We start from the raw sequence: 22584 nt of genomic DNA, 5'->3' as shown, positions 1-22584 counted from the left end.
ATCTCAGTTTAACTTAGACCTCAGGTCTGACCACAGATCCAACGCTAAATCTAACACTCGAAACTCGATCCAAAGTGAATGTCTTATGATTCCTGACTCGATTTGGGCTTAGAATCTTAAAATGATCTTAAATGATTTGGACTGCAGATCTGCGGACGCTCATCTAGACTTTGAATTATCTGACTCAGTCTGCAGATCTTGCTATTAGTGAGAATAAAATGTACTCGAGTACACTGCCCACCTCTGACCTCATGTCTGGACATCAGATCACTGAAAAGTGCTTGTTTGCAGCAAGCGTGGTGTGTGAACCCTGCTGTACTGGACATAATCTCTTGAGTGGAGTAAAGAAGGAGATCAGAGGCCCATTCAGCGACGCTGATTTTGGTTCCCATTGCCGTCATGCCCTCCTTCATCACATGAAGATGAAAGCATCACTATGGGCAGACTTAATGGGTGTGAGTGCTTCTTGAACTAGCAGACATCCTCTCTAATAGAGGTTTGTCCAGAACGTCTGTTTTCATACGGGGCAAAAAGCTTTCTGAGTTTTTTTTTTTTTTTAGATTACTTTCATTTCACTAGAAACTTCCAAGAACACGGACAAAAGATTTCAGTTCGTCTGAAGAGGTCAAGGTAAATTGCATCTGTGCTGCGAAAGATCAAAAATAAGGAGCTTGGTTTCAACAATAAAGAAAAACACAGAAACAACAACATGAAAGAGGTCGAAAAATATTAAATATGTGGTTTACACGGTCACTGGCCACTTCATGAAATTCATGTAATTCCACTCACTAGCCACTTTATTAGAAACCCCAGCCTTTTACATCCACTTACTGGCCACTTTAAGAGAAACACCAGCCTGAGACTTGCATTAGATGGCCACTTTAAGAGAAACGCCAGCCCGAGACTTGCATTAGATGGCCACTTTAAGAGAAACACCAGCCCGAGACTTGCATTAGATGGCTACTTTAAGAGAAACACCAGCCTGAGACCTGCATTACATGGCCACTTTAAGAGAAACGCCAGCCCGAGACTTGCATTAGATGGCTACTTTAAGAGAAACGCCAGCCCGAGACCTGCATTAGATGGCCACTTTAAGAGAAACACCAGCCTGAGACTTGCATTAGATGGCTACTTTAAGAGAAACACCAGCCCGAGACCTGCATTAGATGGCCACTTTAAGAGAAACACCAGCCTGAGACTTGCATTAGATGGCTACTTTAAGAGAAACACCAGCCCGAGACCTGCATTAGATGGCCACTTTAAGAGAAACACCAGCCTGAGACTTGCATTAGATGGCTACTTTAAGAGAAACACCAGCCCGAGACCTGCATTAGATGGCCACTTTAAGAGAAACACCAGCCTGAGGCTTGCATTACATGGCCACTTTAATAGAAACACTAACCTTGGACTTGGACAGCTGGTCACAACACTTAAACACCTCTTATGTACTTCCCATCTTGGCCACTTTATTAGAAACCCCAACCTTGTACTACTCAACTTTTCTGCCCGTAACCCATAACCCAGTGGATAGGGAGTGACTTCACACACATGCACACCCACTTCATAACCCATCATCTGTGTGTGTGTATTGAGTTTCTCCCATTGTCAAGGAACCACAACAAATCAGAACTGTCTGACCCAAACTACAATTTTCTCCCACTCTTTCCATTTAATTTATTGTGACTGGCCAAACAATACAAATGTTGCATCATTGTAGGCAGTGAGCCCCATGTCAAGGACACCTTCATTGGTTCTGGAGTTGATCAGATTGTATTTGGACGGTAGACTTTGTTTCCTTTCTGTAGAGGAGGAGTGATGTATGGACTACGCTGAGCGCGCTGTTCTGTTTCAGCGTAATTCATCCCAACACTCTTCAAAGAAATTTACTTTCAACAGCATATGCTTTATTATAAGGATTATGTAATAAGGGCCGTGGTCCTGCTGTGAGTTCCACTATGTGTCCGAAGGTTTGTAGACACCACTTAGGACTGTTCCAAGTGTGTATAAACTCTGTAGAGAAGCATGGAAAGAAATGGGAAGGCTAGATAAGCTGTGTTGGAATGGCTGTGATGATCCAGAACTTATCATCGTATATCAGTACCTGACTTTACATATACCCTCATATCTTCATGGCACTGCTGCCAGGACTAGTGTAAACTCTTCCCAGAACGGTAGACGCTGTTACTGCAACAACAATGGAACCAAGTATCTAATGATACCTTTTGTTTCAGAAGAAAAACTAGAAAAACCTGCGTCCACGTTATTTTGGGCAGTGTTTATTTTGCCATAGCTTCTGTGGAGCCAAGCTGAATGTCAGCGGAAGGAGATTATTACAGGCTACGCGCTAAAGGTCAGTTTTCACTGCTGACCAATACATCTCATAACAGGATGTGGAAATGTTTATTTGATGGCACTGTACGCGCCACTCCCACAAAACACACACTGGTCTCAGGCTCTGGTAAAATCTCTAGAGCTCAGTTCTCTGGCTACGGTAAATCAACACAGTCATATAAATCATCAGCTACGATCCACTTCATTGGAAACCCACCTCTTGAAGCCCCACCTCGCTGGTGGACAGACTGTAGCTCATCTGTTAATGCAGTTTGTATTAGCTAACCTCTAGTCCCTCATCAGTGGTCAGCATCTGGCCACAGAGCCACAGGTATCCGGATAAGCACTCCAAGGCTAAGCAGTTACACTCACCTGTGTATAAACCCAGAGAATGAGTAATGCTGGGGCCACAACAGACACTGAGGAATGTCGTAAAGGGGCGTCTGATAAAACACAGTCTGTAACTATATACCTGTAAGGATGGTGTTTCTTTTAAATTGGCCAGTATTTAAAAGTGCATGACCTCTGTTTCTAATAAAGTGGCCAGTCTGTGTATATACATGGTAGGGTTTCCTACTGAGGTAGCCAGTAAGTATATTGTGTCTGTGTGTGTCTCACCATCATTGATCACAGCTGTCCACACCTGGTTCTTCTTCTTGCCGCCGGTGCGTTCCTGGGACTGACACTGCTGGTCTCTGAAGGTTGGGACTCCTTTAGCACAGGGCGGACCCTCACACGCCTTGTGCTCCACACTGCCCCCACCACAGTGCTTCCCTCCAGGACCAGGCCTAGAGCAGAGACCACATTCAGACACTTTGAAATTAAACAATGCGGTCAGTTTTTGATAAAAGGCGTTGTCCTGTGATGCTCTCTCTATAGAGTGTAGGTACACTGGAATGGCCCCGCCCCCTAGTCTGAGTCTCACCAATCAAGGCGCCTGACCCGCGTTTATGTGAGAGCGCAAAGACAAGGTTAGACGCAGCAAAACAGACACAACGAGCGCGGAGGAATAAGAGCACTGAGAAAACGAGAACGGAGAAGAAAGAGAACCAAGCGAAAACGGCTAAAAACCAGAGCTGCCCCTCACTCGGGTCGGAGTGAACTGCGAGCGGCTCATTATCATTTACAGAGGACAGAGACACTGACAGCTGCCGTTCTGAACAGGAGCTTGATCCTTGCGGCATTTTGTCCACGTTAAAGTGAATATCTAGTGATGTCAGTAGAAATACTCAGCTGAGCTCTGTATATAGCATGTTTCCTTCTTTAGTTTTACACTGGAAACACGGCTCATGTGAAGCTTATACCACAGAAGCTGGCACCGACTCCCGGAGGGGACTGATTTTGCCAAACCAATGTTTTAAAATATCCAAACCTCCAGGGTGTGTTGACAGAATCAGACGCAGCAGCCATCGATCTGAAGAGCAAAGAGTGAAGTCCATCAAAGCCAGAGAATTCTGTTAGAACTGGTCTGAAGGTAGTGCTCTAGCTGGAACACACTGGTCCACGGGACTGGACATAGGCCTATTGCTTGAAGGAAGCGCCCAGAGTTTTATGAACAATTGCTTCTTTCATGCTTTTTTTTCTGTGGAATCAAACACAGAAGTGACATGAATGGGATCTGTTACTAAAAACCCTGCCTTTCTCTAATGAACATCAGCAGTCCCTCCCTCTTGGTTCCTCCTGAACTGGACTGGGGAAACACAGCCTTCTGACACAATAGCCTTCATGGGGGTACAGTACCCCCCACAGGAAGGATCTCCATGCCACACCAATGAGAATCAATGGACAGGACTTTCTTAAAAGTTTAAGAGTTTTGAATGTTTAAGAGAACATCGGGGAGCTGGAAAAATGTTGGTGTTTGTACGCAGCCCTGGCTCCGTAAATGGGAAAAACAATGCGTCTTGTTCGAAACTGGCTCAGGAGCACTCTCTCTCCCTCTGTTCGGCCGAGAAACATTGAAAATCAAGAAAAGAGATGAGGATGATGCTCAATTCCTGCTCTATCGGTGGGTAACACTGACTTCTTTTGTTACCCCCCCCCCGCCCCCCCGTCTCTTTACTTAAGGTGGAACTGACTCCACATTCGGGAGAGCACTAACTGAACGAATGTATGAATGAAGAACTCCACGAGATGTGGAGCTTTGCTGTGAGAAACAGTAGTTCTCCGGAATCATTTACGTTGCCTCTAAGCTGTGTTAACCTTCCTCTGTGACATGATAAAAATGCAAGGAGCCCTGGATAAGAGCTTTTCCCACATCCCATCAATTAAATATCTGAAGGTTTAAGGTCTCTTCTCACTCTAGCTTCATTAAGTTCATTTAAGTTAATTAAGATGTTTAATTAAATTAGCTTCATTAAATTACCTGAAAGACAATTATAGGGAAAAATGCTTTTTATACTTTCTCTCTCTCTCTCTCTCTCTCTCTCTCTCTCTCTCTCTCTCTCTCTCTCTCTCTCTCTCACTCTCACTCTCTCTCTCACTCTCACTCTCTCTTGCTCTCTCTCTATCTCTATCTCTCTCTCTCTCTCTCGCTCTCTCTCTTGATCTCTCTCTCTCTCTCTCTCACTCTCACTCTCACTCTCACTCTCACTCTCTCTTTCTCTCTCTCTCTCTCTCTCTCTCTCTCTCTCTCTCTCTCTCTCTCTCGGCTGCTCGAGGCAGATGTGAACACCACAGGCTGGAGATTTACGGTGCGACTTGGACGGGTGTGTGCAAGAATGATTAGCTTGTGAACGCACACTGCTGCGATAAAAACATCCACTTCATTCGATGCACAAAACAACAAAACACACACACACACACACACACACACACACACACACACACACACACACACACAAATGGTTCTCAAACCCTCCTTTCTTTGGCAAGAAGGAAGTAGTGGATTTTTGTACATCCAAAAATGAATACACCCTGATTTTCCACACCACACACACACACACACACACACACACTCCAGTGGGCTGACTGCTGTTACGAATCGACTCACAAAGCAACAGCACCGTCAATACAGCTAAAAGAGAATTCAATTTGTGCCAGAAAGCCCAATAAAAGCAGGATGTTGCTCAGATCTGGAGAAAATTGGGACTGAGTCGATGTGGAGGCCAATCTCACTCCTATGTCCTAGAGGCCACACTTGTGGTTTTGTTTAAGTGCACACTAGCTAGGGTGCTGGCTCTATCATTGGGAAAAAAATTCACGTTTGAGCACCAGTGATGCCACAGCCATCCGTAAGTGGAGTAGAAGAGAGCCGTCTGGAAGGATAGAACAGCCCTCCCTCTCCCACAGCACTCAGATATGCCTTCATTGGTCAATGAAAGCATATCTTAAACACGGAATAAACACTGGGAGCAGTGTTTTGGGTAGTGTTCTCCTCCAAGTGTGTTTAACTTCCTGCTGATGATGTTAGCATCAATAAGAAGTGGTAGTTGGCTTCAGACATCACAGAGGAAGCATTTGCAGCCTTAATGAGCTTTGAAGTTTGTTTGCGTGCGTGCGTGCGTGTGTGTGTGTGTGTTTGTGTGTGTGTGTGTGTGTGTGTTTGTGTTTGCGCGTGTGTGTGTTTGTGTTTGCGCGTGTGTGTGTGTTTGTGTGTGTGTGTGTATGAAAATCTTACGGGGGGTTGTCACACTTCCTCTGTCTGAATCGAGCTCCGGTTCCGCAGGTTCTGCTGCACATGCTCCAGTGACTCCACAGACTCCAGTCTCCATCCACATGCTGAGGAATGGGGGTCTTACTCACACAGTCACCAGCTCTGCACCACTGAGACAAACACACACACACACACACATAGTTTTAAAACACCAGTTAAATGCTCCCAATGTGGTTAATAATAAATGAAATACTATTGGGAACTTTTAAATCACTAATATTGCGTCTTCGTTTGGAGACACTGGTTTGTACCTTGTCAGCTCCGCATTCGGTGCCGTCTAGAGGCGGGTCCAGTTTGGTTTTACAGGAAGCGTCTCCTTCCACCAGACACCACAGACCCGCACACATCAGGTGCTGAAAGCACACAAAGCGGTGCAACCCAATCACATCGCAGCACAGCAGCAACATACCTTCAAATTACACAAAGAGCATCATTTGCCATCGGCAGAGATCCACAGCCATCAATAATCACTCACTCTTCACTCTTCTGTGATACGAAGCTGAATTCAGATTTCTGTTAGAACCGTCCAGTTCCACCTTAAATGTTGCAGCAGCCTCAGGCACCAGAATGTAGTTCCTTTAACATTTAAGGTGGAACTGGATATTTACAGCTAACTACTAGTGTTGTTTTCTGCTTGTTCTGAAGTAAAGGGCCATAATCCACTGAAACTACATTGAACAGAGTGATCACAGCTTTTAAAATAAAAATAATACTGACATTTGTGGCTTGGTCGCTACGCAGCATCTCACTGGTGATTCACAGGGTGTCATAACCCTCCGTTTGGAGTGTGTCTCTGAAAAGATCTCAGTTTCAAGGGTCATGTCGCCCTAACACTTCACCCTAAGTGGTAGGGGCATAGGGGTAAAATGGGATTCACCCTTACTATCAATATGTCTACTTGAGAACACATTAGCATCCCCTGCCACTTAGCATAGCTTAGCAAAGTGTCACCGTGGAATGCAGAGTGCTTTAACAGCCTGTGAGAGATAGAGCAGTTAATTTTCAGTACATTTTCCTCCCCTCAGGCACCTCCTGAACACCATTCCTGCGTCCCAGGCCTTTCATTTCCTCTGCCAGCGAACGTGACTAGCCCTACTGTAAGCATGATTATTTCACCTCTACTGTTAGCTCTGTGATCAAGCACGTTCTGAGGGGCTTAGTGCACCTTCCTCTGGGGCAAAGGAGGAGGGGATGGGTAGATAAGCCCTGTTTTATGACTTCCACCAGGAGCCGTGGAGCCGCCACTGCCCAGAGGAAGGAAAGGCATGCAGGTGGCTATGCTAAGCTATGCTAACATTGACAAGAGAGCAGAGCAGAGATAGAAGGGATGAGAGAACATTTCTCTGAGCGTGCACTCCTCCGGCCTCGTAAAGTTGTCAGTGGGAGAGAACGAGAGATTTACATCCCACACTCATCCTCCGGACAGACGAGAGAAGAACGAGGGAGAGAAATGAGAGAAGTGAAAAACAGACCTGGGGCTAAGTGTATCCAACAGCCCCAGGTAAGAATTCCTTTAAACAGACTCGATTTATGATCACAAACTATCACATGCAGCTTTTTAAAGAATAATGGGATACTAGGAACACTTTGGTAATGCTAAAATGGGTCAGCTCTGGAACTGGAGCTTTCTGGGTGCCGCTGTTTTTTTTTTATTCCCCTATCACTGTATAAAAACAGCTCCATGCTGCTTTTATTATTGGATAGGATTGGATTATTGGATGTTAGTTATTTCGACTTTTACCGTCATTGCACAGCAGTACAGCATAATTGTGTCTCCACCAGTGTCTTAGGGGGCTATAGCCTAATTCTTCAGCCCTCAACACACAGAATTAACCCTTATCCTGTCACTCATAGGTACGTTCCCTATTGAACCAGTTAGGATTTGTCCGATCATTTCCTTCACCCATTAAAAAGACAGCAAACACAGCACTGAGGTCTTATTCATTCATTCATTGTCTGTAAGTGCTTATCCAGTTCAGGGTCGCGGTGGATCCGGAGCCTACCCGGAATCACACCCTGGCGGGGGCACCATTCCTTCACAGGGTGTTTGAGGTCTTATTTTAATTTTATTTTTTATTAAATGAGAAGGGTAAATGAAAAGAGGAGAACAGTCTTTGGATGGAAAAGACCTTTGATGGAACATAATGCTGAAGACCTCAAAATGTCTCCTGAAATTAGGATCTCTAGCTCATAGCTAACGACGAACGGCTCCAAAGTCTCCAAACCTACCCATGCTGCAGGCTCCGAACCAGGCTTGTCAGCCCCTGCCGTGCGTGTTAATGTGCTAATGTATTTTCCCGTCCCCATGGCGACCCGAAACCCATGAGGGACATCATTAAGTATGGGGTTACATGTGAAGAAGGTGAGAAACGAAGTGGGAAGGTTTTGAGGCGAGCTGAGGAATGGCAGATTTACACATGAGCGAAGGCAACAATGAACTGTGAGAAATTTGCACTTGACTTAGCTCTGAAATCAAAATCCTGCTAAGGATGTGTAAACACTTTTCACAGGATTTAAATCAATGGGACAAGTCCTCCACTTCAGGAATTACAGAAAAGAAGTTTGCAGACAGTTTTGAAGCATCTTGGCTCCGGGCAGCTCACGACATTGACTGTTCGGTTTGAGAACCTGGAGAGAGAGAGCACTTGAAAGAGACAAAGCTGGACACAGTACTTTTGGCTCATGCTGTGAAATGAACTGTCCAAAACTCACAGATGAAGGACGCTTTTTTACCATTCCAAAGCCCGTCTCTCTGAGCCGTGACGCGAAAGCTGGCAGAGGCCTGATGCAACTGGGCAGGAGAAGTATTTGCTTACAAATGTGAACTTGGCCAAACAGCGATAGCCGGCCAAAAGCCTCCAGTGCACCAAACCGGGAGCAATTATCAGCGCAGATACACATCGATTTTTCAGGCGAAATCCTAACAAATCAAATAACCATTTCCGTAGACAGCTGCAGAAGAAATCGATTATCGACACAGCAATCAGTCAAAGAGTCTAGATTATACAGCCTACAAGAGAATCTTGTAAGAATCATCTACAGTCATCTACACGCACCTTCCACGTCTCCTTCATTTGGCGCACGTGACACAGAGGCGCACGTTTTTAGTTGCGGTGACTTAAAACACAGAAGACGAGGCCTGTTCACTTTGCCACTCACCTCCATGTCGGTGCAGAATGTAGCATTGGTGCCAAACAGAATCTGACACTGTTCGTCAGCGCTGTAGTGCATGCCCGGGAGCTTGGCAGGTAAACGGATCCGGTAACGGCTCCGAGGATCAGTGTGCAGCAGGCAGGCGCTGGCCTTCGACCTGAGAGGGAACAGGACACACAATAAACACATCATCCCCTGACCGCAGTCTAGTATTAACTCATGGTCTTTGGTGTCGGGTCGTCCTACCCTCCTCCGAACGGCTCTATTCTCCCTATTGAAGCAGTGAAGCAGCACTATGGTTTTAAGGTTAAAAGTTCTACCTAATGTTTAAGCCTCTTCTCCACTGCAGGGTTGAATGGTTCCAGTAGGGTTTCCACATGGACATGGTTCGGCACAGAGTGCAGAGAACAGGGGAACGGTTCTCGTGGGTGGGTGACGACATAGGGATTCACTGATCACTGGTTCCACACTCTTTCAACGTCACCGCTTCCTCTGGCACATCCTGTGTAACCGGGCTCATGAGTCCAGTGCGGATTTGGAGTGGCTGTGGTCAGTGAACAGTTCAGCTCTGCAGTAGAAGAGGCCTTTGATGACAGGTAGGAGTTTAACAAGTACAACTCTACAATTTTCTTATTCTGGAGCTGCCTTGGACCTTTCTGAAGTCACAACAAGGAACAATACAGCCACAAACACACACACACACACACACTGCTCTTGCGTTTGCCAACACCTAACCAGCAAAGCTCCCACAAAATATTTATTCCTCCCGCAGGAAAAAAATGCCCCCTGTGACCCCCTTCATGGGCCTGGCTCAAAACTAGGCCGAGCAGAGTGAGTGTGTGTGTGTGTGTGTGTGTGTGTGTGTCAGAGATTTCTCCAACGCTTCCCTGCTCTCAGGGCCTTTCAACCACAGCCAAGGGGAGATGTTTTGATAAGCACCTGACACATATCTGTGCAAATACACCACTGGAGAAAAGCGTCAAGGATTCCTGAGAATGTCTGGCTTCTGCCTCACGCTCACAACCGCATCCAGCAGCTACCGAGAAACTCACACCCCATCAAACTTGCATCATTTTCCTCCTAACACCAAATACATCCAGAGAGTAACACAAACCCCAACCTCACCAGTTAGTACTTCTCCATGCCCAGCATTTCTTCTGAAATCATCTAACGACTCTGTCCCTGTCTTCTGCTCTACTCTAGATGAGGTCAGGTGCTGATGATAGACGATTAGTTTTAGATCATAAACTCCACTCCAACTCTTCTTGAATGGAACGCCATCACTCCAAAGAACCCAGGGAAACGCTGGGGGGGTTTTAACTCCTCTATGACACACTCGCTATGGGCAAGGGAAGATTAGGTTCGTGTGCTTCTCCAGAGCATCCCATTCTGCTTTAAATCATTTTCTATGGACTGTATGTAACTTAAGCTTACATTAAGAGAGGTGTCTACAAACACATGGGCTTATGGCACACTACATTCATTCATTGTCTGTAACCCTTATCCAGTTCAGGGTCGCGGTGGATCCGGAGCCTACCTGGAATCATTGGGCGCAAGGCACGAACACACCCTGGAGGGGGCGCCAGTCCTTCACAGGGCGACACATTCATTCACACACTCACACTTACGGACACTTTTGGGTCTCCAATCCACCTACCAACATGTGTTTTTGGAGTGTAGGAGGAAACCAGAGCACACAGAGGAAACCCACACAGACACAGGGAGAACACACCACACTCCTCACAGACAGTCACCCGGAGGAAACCCACGCAGGCACAGAGAGAACACACCACACTCCTCACAGACAGTCACCCGGAGGAAACCCACGCAGGCACAGAGAGAACACACCACACTCCTCACAGACAGTCACCCGGAGGAAACCCACGCAGACACAGAGAGAACACACCACACTCCTCACAGTCAGTCACCTGGAGGAAACCCACGCAGGCACAGAGAGAACACACCACACTCCTCACAGACAGTCACCTGGAGGAAACCCACGCAGACACAGAGAGAACACACCACACTCCTCACAGACAGTCACCCGGAGGAAACCCACGCAGACACAGAGAGAACACACCACACTCCTCACAGACAGTCACCCGGAGGAAACCCACGCAGACACAGAGAGAACACACCACACTCCTCACAGACAGTCACCCGGAGGAAACCCACGCAGACACAGAGAGAACACACCACACTCCTCACAGACAGTCACCCGGAGGAAACCCACGCAGACACAGGGAGAACACACCACACTCCTCACAGACAGTCACCCGGAGGAAACCCACACAGACACAGAGAGAACACACCACACTCCTCACAGACAGTCACCCGGAGGAAACCCACACAGACACAGGGAGAACACACCACACTCCTCACAGACAGTCACCCGGAGGAAACCCACGCAGACACAGAGAGAACACACCACACTCCTCACAGTCAGTCACCTGGAGGAAACCCACGCAGGCACAGAGAGAACACACCACACTCCTCACAGACAGTCACCCGGAGGAAACCCACGCAGACACAGAGAGAACACACCACACTCCTCACAGTCAGTCACCTGGAGGAAACCCACGCAGGCACAGAGAGAACACACCACACTCCTCACAGACAGTCACCTGGAGGAAACCCACGTAGACACAGAGAGAACACACCACACTCCTCACAGACAGTCACCCGGAGGAAACCCACGCAGACACAGAGAGAACACACCACACTCCTCACAGACAGTCACCCGGAGGAAACCCACGCAGACACAGAGAGAACACACCACACTCCTCACAGACAGTCACCCGGAGGAAACCCACGCAGACACAGAGAGAACACACCACACTCCTCACAGACAGTCACCCGGAGGAAACCCACACAGACACAGGGAGAACACACCACACTCCTCACAGACAGTCACCAGGAGGAAACCCACGCAGACACAGAGAGAACACACCACACTCCTCACAGACAGTCACCCGGAGGAAACCCACACAGACACAGGGAGAACACACCACACTCCTCACAGACAGTCACCCGGAGGAAACCCACACAGACACAGGGAGAACACACCACACTCCTCACAGACAGTCACCCGGAGGAAACCCACGCAGACACAGAGAGAACACACCACACTCCTCACAGACAGTCACCCGGAGGAAACCCACGCAGACACAGAGAGAACACACCACACTCCTCACAGACAGTCACCCGGAGGAAACAGAGACACAACCTGCTACGCCACCCTTATAGCCCAGTTGCAATATTAAAATATTTTAACAAACAACCAAAAACACAAAGAAACCTATCTCCGGAAGCTGCTAGAGCACAGTCAGAGTGTTGTTATTCACTTGAGAGTGTGTCAAGACAAAAAGGCTATGTTGCATATTTTTAGTTGAGAACGAAAATCAATATCGTGTAGTGGAGTGAGGGGCTTTAATCATGAGGAATATCGACTGATGACAAACAAGCCCCAGACGTTGCGCCTAATCCGACAGGTCAGAAATGAAGTTACGGTTTGCCGAGCTGCAGCATGAACTGCGTGATGGTGTTAGTGAGAATTCAGACTCTTGATTGTAGAACATATAATAAACATAAAACCTCAGGCTCTGAAAAAGAGCACATATCCAGGGCGTCCCGAAATGAAGGAAACTGAAAAGTAAGGAAACAATTTTAGAAACAAACTCTGGGCCAAGGGGAGCAGGCTTTGCCCTTCCCTTACATCTGTCTAAAATTGGATCATCATTTTTTATATGGGTGTTTCCTTACATTTGGGACACCCTGTACATTTGCCTCCACTGATCCCCAGCGATGACACACACACAGTCATCATTTTTTAGTTTTGTTGTGTATTGTTATTTGGAGACAATGAGAACGTAGCTGGCCTCGCTGTCTTTGGAAGGAAAGCTAACATTGTAAACACAAGCACATTTGTGAAGGCAAGCCAAGAGGAGGAAAGAAGGCTAGCATGTGAAATGTACCCCAGTAAGAGCGGCTGAAATTAATTAAAAACAAAGGCCCTCCCTCACCCTCATCACACAGTGAGTGTGACGTTACCCAACACAGGAACCTGTAGGTTTGCCATAAAAGAACTGGCAGTAAGTGCTCTCCTTCAAGCGTCTTGAGAGACGAGGAAGGCTGGACGTTAGCTGTTAGCTTGGTAGCATAATGTGATGGATAACAGGTGAAAACTCACACAAATATATAGGGAAGGTTATGCTTGGGTACAAACTGAATACCTTTATGCTAATGTCCACTAAGCCCCTCCAGGGTGTGTTACCGCCTTGCGCCCAGTGGTAGGCTCCACGACACTGAACCGGATAAGGGTTTCAGACAATGAATGAATGAATAGGGGCAGGCTTTAGGGCTAGAGAAGCATGACTGGGACCAGAAGGTCACTGGTTCAATCCCCAGAACTGATGTTGTTTTGTGTATCACTTGAAAAAACTGGCATCTCATATTGAAATAACATATTAATATTCAAGTATGCTGATGTATGTCGGTTCACAGAAGCCTTCAGACAGGCGTTGTGATTACACTTCAGAGACACAGCCTCATGAAAAGGAGACAGGAGACTTCAGATGAGGCCAGTCACACACTGGAAAACTTCAGTCTTTCACATTTGCCTATTTTCCGCTGTTATAAAGCTGTTCTATATAATGCAGTCGCTGGAGCAAAGCCCTCTCCTGCAGAGAGCATGGCGGCAGTGTGTGTGTGTGTGTGTGTAAGTCAGGGTGTGTTTCTGGTTTGCTTTAGTGATGCAGATGAAGTCTATTAAAGACAGTGAAGAAAGCACCTCACATAGTATGAGACAAACAATCTGAAAAATGAAGAGTGAATTCAGTCTGAGTTTCCTGAACAAACACCAGGCTGAACATATCCAGATAGTGAAGTTATTCCAGCCCTGGTCTGACCCACACCCGCCATGTTCATGGCCCACTTGCCACATGGTGTTAAGGCACTTGAGCAAATCAGTTCTGCGTGTCACGAGCGCCAAATAAACACCAAACTATGGACATGTCGCCAGAAGTCATGTTTTGGGATCTGTTTTGTAGCATGTGACTCTACTGAGCTTCATCACATGTGGTCACTTTAGGTTTACACACAGCTTGACACGACTGTCAGAATAACCCTAGCAAACTAAAGCTAACATAGTAGGCTAAAGCTAAATCAGATACGAAAAGCACACTCTAGAGCAGGCAGAAGCTAGTATGCTAGAGCTGACTCAATGAGTGAAACTAGCTTAGCATGTGGAAGCTAATGTAGGGAGCAAACGCTGAGAAGATAGTCAGATTTTCCTCTGAAAGGACTGATGTGATGATTTCTGACCTGAGGAATTTTTCCAGGTCGTCTCGGCTGCACGTGGACCAGGACAGGTCACTAGGGTTCCGACCTTTGACCCACTCTCCTGACATGATGTGGGAGTGGCCTGTGCAGGTGCTGTGGTCATCATCGTGGCTCATCCCCATGCTGTGGAGAGAGAGAGGAATAGAGTATTATACATCACACACACATTTACAAACACACCCTGTCCCCATGGTCATGAAAGTTTAAAAGATAAGCAAACAACAGCAATCCATGTGTGAAGACTTAACAGCAGAATAGCAAGAAGCTAATAGCGTTAGCATCTAAATTTTGACCTAAATTGACAATGCTTTTCCACTTTCATGACAAACATACTGCAAAATGACTTGGAATTAAACATTTTACAGATGTTACTTGATCTGATGTGAAGTTTTTCCTTCTGTACAGTTGGAGATGTGAGGATTTGTTCTGACAACAAAGAAATATCAGATTTCTTAGCTTATTCCTTAGTGCATAGGTCTTTTAACCCTCAGAAATATAAAATTATGACACAAATCATGCCTAGTGAACCATCTCTGAACATCTCTGAGTGATGATACTTTAGAGATACACCATAGTGAGAAGTGTGGAAAAAAATACTTGTGACACTGACACAGAATAAAAACTGCAGTGATCTTAAAGAGCAGCTGGAAGTCTGAAAACTGTGGGGAAACAGAGGGAATCCGAGGCAGGGCGAACAGAAACTGCCTTCTTCCTCTCAAGCCCTGACCTACATTTCCAAATTAAAAACAACAACCCAGAAGACGAACTAGCGGCAGAGAAATGCAGGAACTAATAAAGAACGTGGCGGCTGGATTTCCAGGGTGCGTCTCTTTCTTCTCCGACCCAAATCAGAGCAAAAAATACAGAGGACTCTCAGTGAGGGCAGAGCACTTGAGACATTAAAAAGATAGTTGTGAGACGACAGATGAATAAAAAAGTGGGGTTTAATGGTACGTCTGTTTAAGCCGTGATAGGGACGGGTGACTGATGTAGGGGTTCATCTTGGTTGGGCTCAGGTGGGTCCAGAGCCTACCCGGAAACATTGGGCATCGCAGGGCATCACACACTCACCTAGTCACTCACACACACACACTTGTGGAAGACGTCCACATCCACTGCAGCTACCATGTGTTTGCCCCAAGGGGTTAAATCCACAACCTCAGGACTCTGGAGCTTTACAGTACAGTGGCACCTCCATGCGGCCCGGTGTAAAACGTCTGCCCTTCAAATGGCAGACTGGGGTTAGGTCCCCTTTTTGAGCAAGTTATGTTCCAGTCATTCTGGAGAAGAGCATCCACCAAGTAATGTATACTTCAACAACACAGGACTCATCTTTATCAGCTCTCTGGGCTCATACTGGATGAACGAAGTGGGACAGAGAGGGTCTCGCATGACGACGCCAAATGTGTGAACTGATCCCAAGCAGATTAAAAAAGCAGGTTTGTAAACACAGGCAGGGATACCACTGCCAAACTAATAACACGGCCCACAGTAGCAGAACAGGTTCACGAAGCAGTCAGCTCCGTCAGACCAAAGGATCTGCTTCAGCGCTCCTAAAACAAAAGTGCCAAGTTGCACCCAAAAGGGATGCCACAGACCAGTGGTCCCCACCCATGCTGCTGGACATCCATCTTCCACAACAGCGTTCAGACAGAAGGGTGATCTTCAGGTAACTGGTTGCTGACCGCTGCCCTGGCCAGTGATGGTTCGGTGAATGTAGAGAAGTGTAATGGTGCTTTTTTTATTTCATGGCACCTACTCCACTCAGCTCTACTGGACTCTACTCTATGTTTGGTCCATGGTCTACAGTTGGTTTTCCACTACCACAGATATCCACCAGAAATGTATGCGGTGTCGCTATTTAACCCCGTCTCTAACAGGAACAGCCTGATTTGGAAACCACAACAACAGCGACGGTAACGTTAAGCGGTGTTTACTCATGGTGTATCGGCGTGTTGTTGTTTGGGACTGAACACAGCTCCGTCATCAGTTCAGACAGATCAGTAGAGTTTGTTCCTTCCTTGATGCAGCGTCCAGCTCTCGCTGGATTCTTTCGTCGGCCACCGATCCAAGGAGCGTTTGAACCTCTTCAAAAGACCACGGCGTCATTTTACGAGCTGCCGTCGTGAGTCGGATAAAAACAAACGTGATCTCTGCTGCAGCTGGAGATTTTACAGATGGAGAGTTGGTGCTGGACACATTGAAACACGTTCCAGGGACCAGGACCAAACTTACCTACTTGCAAAGCAAACCATGTCCAGCAGAGTCGAGTAGAGCTGTGTAGGTTCCATGAAGTGGAAAAAGCATGGATAAATAATCTCTATACAACGGTTAGTTCCAACCATAATCTGATTGAACAAGACACATTCACTGAGTGCTGATACAAGCTGTGTTCCAATCCTTCCAAGAACCCAGTCTAAGAAGGCTGTGGAGACCAGGAAGGAGCCTTCAGAAGGGGACAGCCTACTCTACACGTATCACTCCAGTAATTGGTAATACTTACTTTCAGATAAGTTCAGTGAGTGTTAGCTTATTCTCAGTTCCTGTTTTCTGTCTCTATGGCAACACTCAGATTAGGTCATTATTTATTTACAACCTTTGAACATATTTAGAACATTTTTCACCAGATCTTCAATATCAACAAGCATTTTAAGGATCAAAAACCCCACTGATATGAGACAAATGGCTGCACTAGCGTGCCAAAGCAAAAAGGCCAAGCTAGCTACGGTTTTATAGCTAAACTGTTATGTTAAACTGACTACATCCATTGAAGGAGACTCAGGAAATCAGACAGTGTTCAGACAATGAGTTCCACTGGACTGGCCAAAGACAGTGTCAGTATTTCATGCTCATATGTCTCAGAGGCCGGAGCAGATGCCAGAGAAAGCGTATTTGAGCGTGGAAATGTCAAGTCGACAAATTTAGCCGCCTCACGCTAATCCAGGTGAAACCTTAAAACACAAAGCCCAAGGCGTGTTAGATTACAGCTTTTATATTATACAGGTCCACTTAAAGCTGTAATATTATTTCTTTAATAGGGGTTTTACAGAGGGAGCACAATGGAGGCTTCTGTATGTGTGTGTGTGTGTGTGTGTGTGTGTGTGTGTGTGTGTGTGTGTGTGTGTGATAGCGCTATGGCACCAGCTACATGAGTGTGTGCACCAGTCAGGCCCACTTCAGGCCAGCTCACCACTGCCAGGCTTTAAAGCTCCCACTAGGCCCACTACACCTCGATAACTCTCCACAACACTGGCACAGCCACAAAGACCACGCTAATGCTAATATAACTTTGGCTATATTTCAAGCTGAATTTGATGCTGGCTCTCTAACGCTGACTTATTAAACAAGGCTTTCTTCAGGCCAGGGATGATGGGGAAAGTAGTACCTACCATGAGACAGAGCTAATACACGCCAAAGACAATAAGACTCATCCTCAGTGGACACCTGCCTAAATACAAAGGTAGTCCTTCAGTAACACGTTCTACTTTCCTAGAATAAAGGTTTTAGAGTAAATGTGGAAACATTCAGTGCTGGTGTTAGATGAGTGTTTTTGGAAAACTAACACCGGTCCGACTCATCCCAAATGTCCTAGATGATGCCCCATGACCCCAGAGAACACAGTTCCACTGCTTCACAGACCTGTACTGTGGGGCTTTATATTCCTCTAACCAGGGCTTTGCATTTGTAATGGTGAGGCTCATGTGCAGCTGCTCTAGAGCATCACACTGCATTCATGTACACAGTGTGAATTTTCAAGAGCGAGAAAAATCAAAGTAATTTTGTAGGAGCTGTGTTTCCAATAAAGTGGCCAGTGAGTGGAAGTAGAAGCAGGGATGTTTCCGATAAAGTGGCCAGTGAGTGTAAGTAGAAGCAGGGCTGTTTCCGATAAAGTGGCCAGTAAGTGGAAGTAGAAGCAGGGGTGTTTCTGATAAAGTGGCCAGTGAGTGGAAGTAGAAGCAGGGCTGTTTCCGATAAAGTGGCCAGTGAGTGGAAGTAGAAGCAGGGCTGTTTCCGATAAAGTGGCCAGTGAGTGGAAGTAGAAGCAGGGGTGTTTCTGATAAAGTGGCCAGTGAGTGGAAGTAGAAGCAGGGCTGTTTCCGATAAAGTGGCCAGTGAGTGGAAGTAGAAGCAGGGATGTTTCCGATAAAGTGGCCAGTGAGTGTAAGTAGAAGCAGGGCTGTTTCCGATAAAGTGGCCAGTGAGTGGAAGTAGAAGCAGGGGTGTTTCTGATAAAGTGGCCAGTGAGTGGAAATAGAAGCAGGGCTGTTTCCGATAAAGTGGCCAGTGAGTGGAAGTAGAAGCAGGGGTGTTTCTGATAAAGTGGCCAGTGAGTGGAAATAGAAGCAGGGCTGTTTCCGATAAAGTGGCCAGTGAGTGGAGGTAGAAGCAGGGGTGTTTCCGATAAAGTGGCCAGTGAGTGGAGGTAGAAGCAGGGGTGTTTCCGATAAAGTGGCCAGTGAGTGGAAGTAGAAGCAGGGGTGTTTCCGATAAAGTGGCCAGTGAGTGTAAGTAGAAGCAGGGCTGTTTCCGATAAAGTGGCCAGTGAGTGGAAGTAAATCAAATCAAATCAAATTTATTTATATAGCGCTTTTCACAACTGATGTTGTCACAAAGCAGCTTCACAGAATTCCAGTAAGACAAGATTTGACATGAAATGTAAAGACAAATGTAAAACCCTCAAGTGAGTGAGGCCAGGGGCGACAGTGGCAAGGAAAAACTCCCCCAGCTGAGGAAGAAACCTTGGGAGGAACCAAGGCTCACAAGGGGTGACCCATCCTCCTCTGGTCAATCTACTGGTGATGATAGTTAGTAGTCCATGAGAACTTCAGTGTAGGGACAGCCTCAAGGCACTTGGTGGTTGCTGGAGCGTGGGCAGCTGGTCTGAAGCGTGGAGGAGGATCTCGACAGTCATCCATCAGTGTCCAGACAGACAGGTGGGCAGTTGTTTACTCGGAAAGATGTAAAGGGATGGAATTAGTTTTGAACTGTTTTGTGTTTGTAAAGTAGAAAATATGAAAATTTCCAGAGTGTGGCTAATGACTCCGGCAGATCTGACTATGACAGCATTAACTAAAAGGAGAGAACCAGGAGGACACACAGACACGGGAGCATCCTGAAACACTGGCATCCCTCTGCTCCACCGTCCACAAACCTGAGTGATCGCGAGAAGCGGCGGGACGACAGCACCAGCGTCTCAGTATACTATAATTCCCTGTGTCCATGGACCCCCCGGATCTGCCGCCTTTATCTATGGGGGAGTATTAGCTACCAAAAGATAAACTAAACAGATGTGTTTTTAGCCTAGATTTGAGGATTGCGACTGTGACTGAGTCCCGAACATTTTTTGGAAGATCATTCCAGAGTCTGGGGGCTTTATAAGAAAAGGCTCTTCCCCCAGCTGAGGCCTTCTGAATTCTGGGAACTATTAAAAATCCAGTATTCTGTGATCTGAGTGAACGTGGAGGCTCATAATAGGAAATTATATCTTGAAGATATTCAGGAGCAAGCCCATGTAGAGCTTTATATGTTAATAACAAAATTTTGTAGTCAATGCGGAATTTAACAGGCAGCCAATGAAGTGATGATAAAACTGGGCTGATATGTTCAAATTTTCTAGTTTTAGTGAGGACCCTAGCTGCAGCATTTTGAACTAGTTGAAGTTTTCTTAAATTGCTGCTGGTGCATCCTGACAGTAGTGCGTTACAGTAGTCAAGCCTTGAAGTAATAAAGGCATGTACTAATGTTTCTGCGTCCTGGAGGGATAAGGCATTTCTAATCTTAGCAATATTGCGAAGATGTAAAAAAGCTGTCCTAGTGATACTACCTATGTGTTGATCAAATGATAAATCCGGGTCAATTATGACACCAAGATTTTTTGCTGCTGAACCAGGTTTAACTGGAAAGTTAGCTAGATCTAAAATTAAATCTGATAATTTATTTCTTGTCACTTTTGGACCCAAAAGCAGGACCTCTGTTTTGTTGCTGTTTAGAAGGAGGAAGTTACGCAACATCCAGCCTTTCACGTCTTTTACACAGTCCTCTATTTTCTTTAATCTGTGTTTGTCATCGGGCTTGGCTGAAATATACAATTGTGTGTCGTCTGCGTAACAGTGAAAGTTAATGTCATGGTTTCTTATAACTGTGCCTAGCGGTAACATGTATAATGTAAATAATAATGGTCCTAAAATAGAGCCTTGTGGAATTCCAAATCTTACTTTAGAATAATTTGAATTTAGATTGTTTACTTTTACGAATTGATAACGTTCCGTTAAGTAAGATTTGAACCATAAGTAGAAGCAGGGGTGTTGCCGATAAAGTGGCCAGGGAGCGGAAGTAGAAGGCTTGTGTTTCTAATAAAGAGAATGGCGAGTTTATGTAGCGTACAGTAAAATCAGATCAGACCGAAAACTGTAGGTGTGCTGTGTGTGGTCTCTGAACTCACTTGTGTCCGAGCTCGTGGGCGATGGTGAAGGCCAGGTTGAGTCCGTTGTCCTCGGCCAATACACACTTCCTCTTGGCGCTGCAGGTTCCTCCCAGGTAAGCGATACCTGTGTAGAAATCAAATCAAATCACCTACTACTCTACACCTTACTCCATCTTTACAGACCACTTTCATGTGTCAACAAAGGGCTTCAGGACACGTCTGGATGGATCTCAGTGATCAGAAGGTGATGGTCCACAGCAGTGAACAATGGGAACATTCCATGACACAGCACTAAATACTCAAACATGTTTCAGAGTTCGGCTTTAATGTACTACAACATTTAGTGGACAACGTAAACAAATTAAAAACTATACGATTTAGAATGGAGTCAAAATAGTTTTATAATTTCATACGAAAAACACGATATCACTAATTTTCTCGTTTATTTATTTATCCTCAATTTTTGCCCAATATTCTCAGTAGTGCCCCCAGCCTCAGAACAGTAAGGGCAAACCCATGCCTCCTCCACAACCCAAGGCCAGCACACCGCTTCTTTTCCAACTGTTTATCATGTTGGAGAATGCAAACTGCCCAGACCTGTCACATCACCCACTCTGTCAGTTAGAAGCGGTGGCCGAGACGGGGGAGAGGAAGCTGTCCTACCCACCCTGAGAGCAACTGTGTAAACTCTGTAGGACCTAGGTTCAATCATAAACCTCCAGGTGGCAGGGCCAGCGTTTAGAACTGCTGCGCCACTCAGGAGCCCACTGTTTGACCGGAAGTTGGTTTGGTTCTGTCCACAGAGAACAGCTCTCAGCACTGATTATACAAAAATCACATGCTTCAAAGATGTCTCAAGTTTTTTTCAGTTCCCTTGCGTCCTCACACCTGGGAGCATTGTAACACTGACCACGTTTCTGAGTCCTTTCCACTGCTGCGATTCGGCTGCACAGAGGAGAGGCGAACTACGCCTAGCATTCTCCTGAAGAAGGAGCAGGCATGCTGGTGCATCTCCCACCATGAGCCTGCAGTACCCCTTAATAACTCTGTCCTGGCCATGATTTAATGGCCTATAAATTGTGTGAAGCAACGGCAGATGGGGATGACAGTAGAGTAGGGGGCAAACAGGTTCGATTGTGCACACACCGCTTGTATAATTTAGGAAGTCAAGAAATGGAATGGGATCGTCTTGAGAAGCTGCATACGAGCCTAAGGTCATCATGCCCACTTCCCAGAGTAGACCAGAGGAGTATAAATCCCTCAGCAGTCGCCCGTGGGGCAGTGGAACGGTGGAGTCTCTGGAGTCATGGAGCTCTCATTAAAGAAGCTCTGTACTTGAAGGTAAATATAAAGAGTCTAGAAAGAACCGCTTTAACTTTATCATAGGGTTCTTTAAATATTGACTTTTCACACTCACATCTGGGAACAACTGGTTCTGGATCTACGGCCTCACGTTTGTTTCTTTTTCACACAACGTTTATTAATTGGGGCGGCACGGTGGCGCAGCAGGTAGTGTCACAGTCACACAGCTCCAGGGACCTGGAGGTTGTGGGTTCGATTCCCGCTCCGGGTGACTGTCTGTGAGGAGTGTGGTGTGTTCTCTCTGTGTCTGCGTGGGTTTCCTCCGGGTGACTGTCTGTGAGGAGTGTGGTGTGTTCTCTCTGTGTCTGCGTGGGTTTCTTCC

General features: G+C 46.2%; 1 protein-coding gene across 1 annotated transcript in view; it reads right to left on the bottom strand.

Moving 5' to 3' along the window:
* Positions 1 to 22584, bottom strand: part of LOC136685113 (A disintegrin and metalloproteinase with thrombospondin motifs 17-like) — a gene marked incomplete at its 3' end in the record, with an annotated part of 65972 nt that overhangs the window by 4895 nt on the left and 38493 nt on the right. The window contains 6 exon segments of the mRNA XM_066659290.1: positions 2950 to 3119; positions 5948 to 6093; positions 6235 to 6336; positions 9143 to 9293; positions 14459 to 14599; positions 20919 to 21024. Coding sequence (XP_066515387.1) covers positions 2950 to 3119; positions 5948 to 6093; positions 6235 to 6336; positions 9143 to 9293; positions 14459 to 14599; positions 20919 to 21024 — 816 coding nt within the window.

The sequence above is a fragment of the Hoplias malabaricus genome, unplaced genomic scaffold (assembly GCF_029633855.1).
Source record: "Hoplias malabaricus isolate fHopMal1 unplaced genomic scaffold, fHopMal1.hap1 scaffold_82, whole genome shotgun sequence".
Classification (NCBI taxonomy): Eukaryota; Metazoa; Chordata; class Actinopteri; order Characiformes; family Erythrinidae; genus Hoplias; species Hoplias malabaricus.
The sequence above is the reverse complement of the archived record's forward strand: the minus strand, read 5'-3'. Positions and strand labels throughout refer to the sequence as shown.